Source organism: Cydia amplana, chromosome 6 (assembly GCF_948474715.1).
Source record: "Cydia amplana chromosome 6, ilCydAmpl1.1, whole genome shotgun sequence".
Classification (NCBI taxonomy): Eukaryota; Metazoa; Arthropoda; class Insecta; order Lepidoptera; family Tortricidae; genus Cydia; species Cydia amplana.
Window position 1 is genome coordinate 9,297,518 of NC_086074.1, and position 9,968 is coordinate 9,307,485.

The 9,968-nt window shown below is 39.6% G+C and overlaps 2 protein-coding genes across 2 annotated transcripts; one reads left to right on the top strand and one right to left on the bottom strand.

The window, feature by feature from the left end:
* Positions 1–1,676: 1,676 nt before the first annotated feature.
* Positions 1,677–3,512, bottom strand: LOC134648831 (uncharacterized). The gene has a single exon (XM_063503405.1). It carries the CDS (start codon positions 3,338–3,340, stop codon positions 1,754–1,756), a length of 1,587 nt encoding a protein of 528 aa, XP_063359475.1. The 5' UTR covers positions 3,341–3,512; the 3' UTR covers positions 1,677–1,753.
* Positions 3,513–6,178: 2,666 nt separating this feature from the next.
* LOC134649139 (uncharacterized) lies at positions 6,179–8,628 on the top strand. Its single transcript, XM_063503853.1, has 2 exons — positions 6,179–7,677; positions 8,451–8,628. Exons 1-2 carry the CDS (start codon positions 6,284–6,286, stop codon positions 8,626–8,628), a joined length of 1,572 nt encoding a protein of 523 aa, XP_063359923.1. The 5' UTR covers positions 6,179–6,283.
* Positions 8,629–9,968: the final 1,340 nt, after the last annotated feature.

A 9,968-nucleotide genomic window follows, 5' to 3' on the forward strand; every position in this document is an offset into this window, starting at 1 on the left:
GAAATATCCGGATCCGAAAAATTGACGGATCTTGCAAACCCTATATAAAACCTAATACTCACTGTCCTGCAAGAGTAGGACCATAGATGGTAGGATTCTATTAGATGTGCTATTCGCGTGTATCCGTGAGGGATGTACGCAATGCCGCACTATGATTGGTGGAATTTATTTGTTGCCCACCATAATCCATACTATATAAATTTACGGTGGGGAATAAAAAAAAACACATATCAAAAACAATTTATACTCGGTCAACCAGATCTTGACAGTAGAAAAAGGCGGCAAATTTGAAAAATGTAGGCGGGAAGGGATAGCGTCCCATAGAAAATTTGAATTTCGCGCCTTTTTTTACTGACAAGATTTAGTTGACCAGCTATATACAGAATCATCCCATTGGATATATAAAAACTAATTTAATTAAAATATTATAGTTTGTCAAAGAACTGTCTCATTTCAAACATAGGACAGAGAGAATCATACTATCTTTGTCTTACACTAGTACTAGCACCCAAAAGAAAAGGATGAGTAGTTTTTTGTTCTTCTGTACTGACAAATTTGGTTTGACCAACTATAGATGGTCAAACCCATTTGTCAGTAAATAGGAACCAAAAAAACTATACTCATCCTTTTCTTTTGGGTGCTAGTACTAGTGTAAGACAAAGATAGTATGATTCTCTCTGTCTATGTTTGAAATGGGACAGTCCTTTGACACACTTTATCATCTGTTTATTTCCATTTTTGTCAAAATTGCCATTTTAGATGCTGACTGTACATTATTGCCAAATCTACATACCTATTCCAATGGTCAAAGAGATGTCAGATAGGATAGGGAAGGACTTCTAATAGCTAATTTAGACTCTCGCGAGCCACGAGACGAGCCGCGAGCCGCGCCACGAGACGCGAGTCCACCGCTTACACTCGCGTTCGGCTTGTCATACGGTTATAAACCTTATGCCGTGCCGTTACTGTTTAAATTATATTAGCTCGACGAGCTTGCGAGCCACGAGACGAGCCGCGAGCCCACCGCTTACACTCTCGTCTCGTGGCGCGGCTCGTCTCGTGGCTCTTGCGACAGTTTAAACCGGCTATAAGACCACTTTCGCGCATCCACCCTGTTTTTGTGTAGGTAGGTATATATGTGAAAAAACATTCTGCACACTGTATTTATTTATTTAGACCTTTGGGAAACAAGCAGGCAAAAACAACACACCCTAGGTAGTTAATAATCCGATTAGGTACACATTCACAAACCACACATTTTCCACTATTATGAATATTAACATTTAGGTGTGATTGCTCACAACACTATACAATTATACTTATACAAAATTCAATATTTATACAAACCTACACTTGTAAATAGAAAGGTATGGTGTTACTATTTAATAGGATTATTTCCATTGTAGGTTTACTTGTTTTTGCGGAAATTAACGGTTGGGTTGCAATAAAAAATGGAATACGGAATACACATAGGTATCTGAAGTATCAATATTTGTTTTGTGTTTTATTAGGTACGTACCTATAACAGACCTATAAATTCTACACGTTCTAGCTAAAACCCGTTTCGTGCCTGTATAGTAGGTACGCCTTGTAGACCTATATACAATATGCAAATATTTTATCTTTAGATGAAACGAGAATACATAACAATACATATAGTAGGTACATAATAATAAGGCACACTTAATTATTTCATACCTAACCAAAGCAGTAACTGAAACAATTGAAGATGGGTACTTAATTCATTTATGAATTATGCCGCACTGGGAGTAGAATTAACCACGTCACTTGGAACAGTTGGGTTCAAAGGAATCACTGTTAAATTGTGCGTTACGGAGAAACACGGGTTAATGGGATCCCGAACGTCACCCGACTCCACCGTGCAGTTTAACGTGCCATTGTTAGGGCCATTAGCGTCACCGGAAAGCATTAATGCCGAAGGTTGATTCGCAAGAGTGACACTTTCGTTTGCAATGTCCGTCCCATTATTAAGAACCTCAGGCGGCTCGGTCACATTATTTTCTGCGGCTGTTCTAAGCAAAATAGAACATGGAATTGCTGTCGCAAATTCTCTACCTGCCTTTGTTACAACTGTGACAATGCATTCTGTCTTATCGTCGGCGTTTGCGTCTTGTGCCTTTTCCTTTACGTCTGCCTCGGGCGTGAAGGAAGTAGCAATTGCACAAGGAATACCCAGTACTTCCGTTGCATTAGGGCTGCTTATAGTTAAAGTGCAATTAACCAAGTCTCCCAGTATCGGGTCTACCACAGGCTCTGTACTATTATTTGGCGCAACCGCCACTGGTTGCCCTCTGTTGTCGTAAATAACTGTATGGTGATGGTGGCCAGTTGATCGCGCCAAATTCCATAAAGCTAAACCGGTTAAAAGTGTTCCCACTCCGGCACCCGCAATACCAACACCTTTAAGTGCACTGCTAGTGCGACTTCCACCGCCGAAACCTCTATTTCCGAAGTAACCAGGCATTTGAGACCCGTATCCGTTGAATCCAGATCCTCCGTAACCACCATGACCGCCGTAACCTCCGTAATGTGCTCCTGGATTCGAATATGCCGGCGGTGGAGCCTGTGGATGGTAGTTGTTACCGTAATTGTTTGTTCCATAGTTTCCTCCGGGTTTGTATCCAGAATACGGAGGGGGTGCAGCCTGGTATGGGGGTGGAGCTACGCCTGAACCAGGGTACTGCGCACCGCCAGCCGCGGAGTAAGGTGGAGGAGCTACTCCAGAAGCATGACCTGACGATGGGCTGTTACCAGAAAGGCCATTTGAAGGAGGATAACCGCCATTACCTGATAGCCCAGTACTAGCTGGATAGCCGCTACCAGGTGGCTTATTAGCTTGTTGCGGCGCGTTGCTCCTTTGAACACTTTCTTGCGCGGGATAACCATGCCCACTGTTGCCTGACATTCCATTTGCTGGAGGCTGGCCCCCGCTTCCTGATAAACCATTGCCGGCTGGATAACTGGGCTTGTTGTTTGCCGGTTGGGCTTGAGAGCTTGTTGCCTGCTTTGGTTGCGTATTACCGCCAGAAAGACCGGTTTGACTCGATGGGTACGAATGGGTTTTACTACCAGTTGGAGTAGACTGTTGCCTCTGTGTCTGCGTCTTGCGTTGAGCAGGTTTTTCTTGCCATCCGAATAGCGATGGTTTCGGGGCTGAGGGCTGAGGGTTGCTGAATGAAGTAGGTGCAGGTTGGGGGGCTGTTTTCCCTCTCGACGAACTTCTCGAACCGGAGCCTGAACCCCGACTTTTACCCGTTTTCTTTCCTTCCACACATAATAACACCACCAAAAACAACGTAATCACTATCGTTATTTTCATTTTCGTCGCATGAGTAATCTTGATTACTGGTTGTCAGTTAGCTACGTGTCACCGAGGACTGTCCAACACGCGGTTACACAAAGCAATGGCCTGACACAATCTGTATTTCGATCGTTACGACTGGGAGGTCATTTGTTGGCACTTGGTAGTTGTTCACAACACCACGCTATCGACCTAACTACGTAGGGAGGTACGAGTGAATTTATACCCGTATACAATGTAGGTAAGTTCGTATAGATACATGATGTGTATTAAGAGAGACCCACGCAATAAAGACAAATGCTTGGAATCATATGACAGACTTTTGTATTGTAAAACGACGGCTTACCTTCTTTACATTTAGCATCAAGGATTTTTTTTTTGTTTATAACCTCCTAGTGAGGTAAGCCGTCGTTTTACAAGGTACATAATTATTGTAAATATATGATATATAATATAATATAATATTTTATTTTATTTTTTTAGATGAAATACATAGCCGGGTCATAGCAAAGCAAGATACCAGAATACACGAGAGATAAGTAGGTATTACTCTACCTTCTAGTAGATTTTAGAACCTGAGAACGTTCTACAATAAGGGTCATCAATCCATTTATCAATTGACACAAGATCTACAAAGTACCACAACAGGATAACATTCATTACGGCGGGACCGAAGAACTGGATAAGCCACTTTGCACCTTGTGGTAGGTGCAAGAAAAGTATAGAAATGCGTATCGACCGTATCAACGTCCTCATGGTCATCAACCATCTGTAATCTGATGTTTTCTCGACCGACACATTTTAACATATAGCTGATCTACCTAACATACTTTTATTTTATTAGCATCCGGTTACGCAGCGTAGGTAATACACAAGTTGTGTACCTATAACTAGTAGGTACTTAATTAATAATGCGACTTCTACATTGTTACACAGGTATCAATGGCATGATACTTTAGAAGTTACGAGTATCATTATCGTGGCATTGTCATAGCCATCTCAAATTAAATGATGACTCATGTTAAGACGTGTCGTTCCCAACACGAATGTTGGTCGGCAGAATCTTACCAGTGCCACGACCAAGTTTAACCAGGAGCATTTTTTGAGGGTACTTTCAATTAACAGTTTAGGTAAAAATATTGTAATTTATGGAATACGATTATATTATCAGAATGGAAATTTGACAATAAATTCATTTAAAACCAAAATTTTAATTGCTTATATTTAAAAAAAAGAAATCAATGTAAGTACTTAGAAAGTACAGTACTCTAGAGCAGAAATGTATCATTTTCTGCACACGTTTTCGAACAACATACGACCCACTTTCAGAGCAGAAAAATTTCATAATAAAAAGAAAGCAGGAAAACATGCAATAATTATAACGGCTGGACAATATAATTGCGCATCAAATCAAAGAATGCAATCAGATATCTTTGTCCCGTATTATTGGCAGTGCTTTCCTTATCAAACATATAAGTGCTTTGTCCATACTTACGATATAAATCGTAGGGTAACCGCGGGTAAAACGGACCACTACTTTGTTACATATACCTACTGCAGACACTGCAGTAGGTATGCAATTATACAGATAATGCGGCAGGCATGTTGTATTCGTATTTATGCAACGACCTAAACAAACATAGGTGTTACTAGAGTTAGACCGAGGTATGTCTGCAACGATTTTGATAGCACACGCAGTGCACATGTTATTTATACGCTATATAAAATAACACTTGCACTGCGTGTGGCGTGTGCTATCAAAACCATCACAGACGTATCTCGGTCTGACTCTATTCAATAGAATAGATTCGGTAATAACCGAATCTGTTCACGTAATTCGAATTACGTGAATAAAAGGGATCGTGTAAGTTTTTAGTTTTTGTCTTAGATTATAGTTATACTCTGTGTAATATATATATATACTAGCTTTTGCCCGCAGCTTCGCACGCGCAGGAGTTTTTTAATATTGATTTTTTTTTATGAATTTTGTAAAATCCTTTCTTAGTGGACCCCTAGACATTACAAGGAATCTACTTGCCAAATTTGGACTTTCTAGTCCCAGCGGTTTGGGCTGTGCGTTGATTTAAGTCAGTCAGTCAGGTCTTTCACGTTTACATATATAGATATAGTTATCCATGCCGTAATCGGCAACGGCGACCCTAGCTAATTACGAGCGTGAGCTCTGATATGGCTGGCAAAGCTTTTAAAAACTCTATCGCAGGTGGGGCAGTAAAGTTGACCAGAATTATTGTAAGTATAATTATAGGAGGGTTTCGGCCGGGATTTACGTATCTGACGTTTCGCATCAAGATCAGTGAGGCTGTGTAATAGTCAGGTAAAGTTAGTATAACATTTATAAATCAATTTTGAATTAAGTAATAATAATTTAGGCTGCACAAAAGACGCGGCGATGTTAACGATTACGATACGATACTTAAAATGTAGAAATGCATATAATTAATAAATTTTATGGGACAATCATACACACACCCCCTAATAAGTCATACAGTATGCTTAATAAGGCTTGTGTTATACTAGACGACGATGTTTATAATATATAGATAAATATAGAAATACATAGATATTTAACCTCGTAATTCCATAGAACACACAAATAAATGCCTTCAGCTTCGTAAGCAAAAAATACATTTTAACATATTGTTTTCTGACTAACCATATGGTGGGTAAACGCATACAGTACCTACACCTATTGTTAAGATTACCAAACCATCAATATTTTCCTAATCTTCGAGCCACTTAGCTTTCATCTACCTATCTCCTTATGTACCAGCGCCGCTTTACCTTATATTATCAAGTAAGATATTTTACCTTAGATTCCCCTCTTATCTCATACGTCATGTCAGATCAGATAATGTAATTAAAAGCCAATTAGATTTATTTTCCTGACCAGTATGTTCTTAGCTACTCACCAATACATATAGCCAAAGTTATAAAATAAATATGTTTTTATATTTCCTCTTTGCGCTTGTGGCGACAAGCTTAGCACGACCGCCCCATTTCGAAGTAAGCCTAGATGTTTCGATAGCAAACGAAAACGCGAGAACTCCTGCTCCACTGAACGTGATAACGGTGCCAACGAATTGTCCTGCGGGTCAGGAATATATCAATGGAGCATGCCGTGATGTTTGGAGAGCAGAAATTATTGACAGGACTCCTGCTCCACTAAATATGATAACCGTTCCAACCAATTGTCCTGCAGGTCAAGAATATATCAATGGAGCATGCCGTGATGTTTGGAGATCTGCGAATAATGGCAGAACCCCCTCTCCATTGAATGTAATAACCGTGCCAACAAATTGCCCTGATGGTCAGGAATACATCAATGGAGAATGCCGTGATGTTTGGAAAGCAGATAATATTGACAGAACCCCTGCTCCACTGAACGTTATAACGGTGCCTACGAATTGCCCTGCAGGTCAAGAATATATCAATGGAGCTTGCCGTGATGTTTGGAGAACTGACAATATTGGCAGAACCCCCTCTCCATTGAATGTAATAACCGTGCCAACAAATTGCCCTGATGGTCAGGAATACATCAATGGAGAATGCCGTGATGTTTGGAGAGAAGAAATTATTGACCGGACTCCTGCTCCACTAAACATGATAACCGTTCCAACGAATTGTCCTGCGGGTCAAGAATACATCAATGGAGCATGCCGTGATGTTTGGAGAGCAGAAATTATTGACAGGACTCCTGCTCCACTAAACATGATAACCGTCCCAACGAATTGCCCTGCTGGTCAAGAATATATCAATGGAGCATGCCGTGATGTTTGGAGAGCAGAAATTATTGACAGGACTCCTGCTCCACTAAACATGATAACCGTTCCAACGAATTGCCCTGCTGGTCAAGAATATATCAATGGAGCATGCCGTGATGTGTGGAGAGCTGAGAATAATGGCAGAACCCCCTCTCCATTGAATGTAATAACTGTGCCAACAAATTGCCCTGATGGTCAGGAATACATCAATGGAGAATGCCGTGATGTTTGGAGAGCTGACAATAATGGCAGAACCCCCTCTCCATTGAATGTAATAACCGTGCCAACAAATTGCCCTGATGGTCAGGAATACATCAATGGAGAATGCCGTGATGTTTGGAGAACAGATAATATTGGCAGAACCCCTGCTCCACTGAACGTTATAACGGTGCCTACGAATTGCCCTGATGGTCAGGAATACATCAATGGAGAATGCCGTGATGTTTGGAGAATAGACAATATTGGCAGAACTCCTGCACCTCTGAATGTGATAACTGTGCCAACGAACTGCCCTCCTGGTCAAGAATATATCAATGGAGCATGCCGAGATGTTTGGATCAAAATTAATCCAAAGTGAGTAACTACAATTTAAATAAATCCCGTTTTCTTTCATGTTTGAGTGTAGAATTGTATAGTTCATCCCATATGGGCTATGGCATTAAAATTAACACGGAAGCTTATAAGGGAACCGCAAAGTTATTGACCGATTAATTGATATTTGATATCCACTTCTCAGTGAGACTTTAATTTTGGTGTATAATAGATAGGTATAACAGCACATACATAACATACCATATGATGCCTCATTCTTTAGCTATAATGCACCGCACTCGTTGCATAATATGACACTTAAGTAGGTAAAAGAGAGAGAGCATAAAGACATCGACTAAATTCTATTGTTTGCCTATATTTTATTAAACATATACCTAGTGCCGATATATCATCGGCATCAACATACAAAGTAATCTATCATTTTTCATTGACATTTAAATATTCTTATCATTATCAGCTACATGGAACAATAATAATAGGTATATCACATACCTACCTCAATATGTGTTTGTTGTTTATCTGTACGATCTATGTTAAGTGACGTTATATATGAAAAGGGACCTTGTCGATGGCGGTTACGCCATTATTAACGACTCTCCGATATAAATACAATGCCGCGCAACTTTGTGCGGCGTAAGCGCCATCGACAATAAGGTCCCTTTTCATAGATAATGCCCCATTTATATGATGTTAAGAGAGGCATTATCTGAGTCATGTTGACTGCGACACAATATACGTACATTACCTATCCTATAGCATGTTCGCCCTTAATAAGAGTTTTCTTATCGTTTTAGATTTTCACTTTTAGAAAAATCAGCCACTGAAGTTGAAGATCATCCAAATCAAGAAATGGTGGAACTAGTCAATATCCTCGATTATTTTTCGAGAAATGTTATAAGTGTGCCTAACCAATGCCCGGCGGGATATGCACCAGACGCGCTTGGTGTTTGCAGAGAGATTTGGGTGCTATAAGATTTATTGACTCTGTTGTTAAAATAAAAAGCAAAATTATTGGTATCTACCTACTTACCCAAATTTTAATAAATAATCCTGCTAAAAATGACTTTCTACGTTATTATTGGTAATATTCGGTTATTAAGGTCCAGTTTAGAATATTTTTTACCTTTACTCTGAATGTATAGGTTCTTCATGGCCAAGCGAACCTGTAGGTATCCTTGTACCTACCTATACATAATATAAGGGAATCGAAGTAAATAGATAGAGATATTAGTTACTATTCAAATCTACTAACAAAATATTTACATCCTGTATCTTCCCTAACGTCCTCTATCATTTTTTCATTATAAAAGCACGGCCAATTTAAAAATTTAATTAAATGACATTAAAGTGGCATGTAATGTAATGACTCGCAATTCGGCAATTTCAAGTGCTCATGTTCACCAATATAGCGTCAACATACCTATAATTCAAATTAAAATGTTTTTGATTTTACTTCTTGCGATTGCGGGGGCCACAGCACTCCCTCTTGGAGACAATGAAGAGAAATCGCCTGTTCCTGGATTAACATCTAACGTGACTGCTCCTGTCTGCAAGCCTGAAGAATGCAGTGAAGTTCGAGTTCGAAGGGCAGTGAAGGCCGTAACGCCACCTTCTCGTCCTTGCCCTTGTCGCGGTTAAGCATCCATGGGTTTATATTAAAAAAATAAAAGAATGATTGCATCACGGCTACAGTTATTATATTCAATGATATTATATAACTATAGATAGGTTATACTCATACTTGAGGAGCACAAAAAATACTTCCATATTTATTTCTGTGCCTTCGAAGAAATCTGTTATTTTTGATTAATTTTCTCATTCCATCCATCTTTGTCACACTCGTTGTTAAACATAAGGTCGTCTCTTTCTCTTTCGTTGTGCGGGAGCTCGTCAGCACGTGCACATTTCTCGCTTGTCCAGCCACGACTAAAGGCAACTTATCCAATTTGTCACAAGTTAAGCGCTTCAATTTTGGAACGCCTATAACCTATCTTGAGTTATAAATCATTGATTATATTAGAATTTTGCTGTTTTAAAGTAAATAATTTTATATCACCAGTGGCAGTGTGTCCCTGTCCATAGGACTCGATTTCAACCAATGTGCCAGTTTGCCTGTTTTTAAGACACTTGAACACTCACTGCTCAAGATCGAAAGCCAGATAAGATGCGGCTTGACTACGAATATTGTTATACTCAACGCAGCCACTGATGAGTGATGACTATTAATTTCATTAATTGCTTAAATTACTATTTAATTATTAAGTAGGTAATACCTGTGTTTTTTGTCTTAAATTTCTTCCCTAAAGTATCCG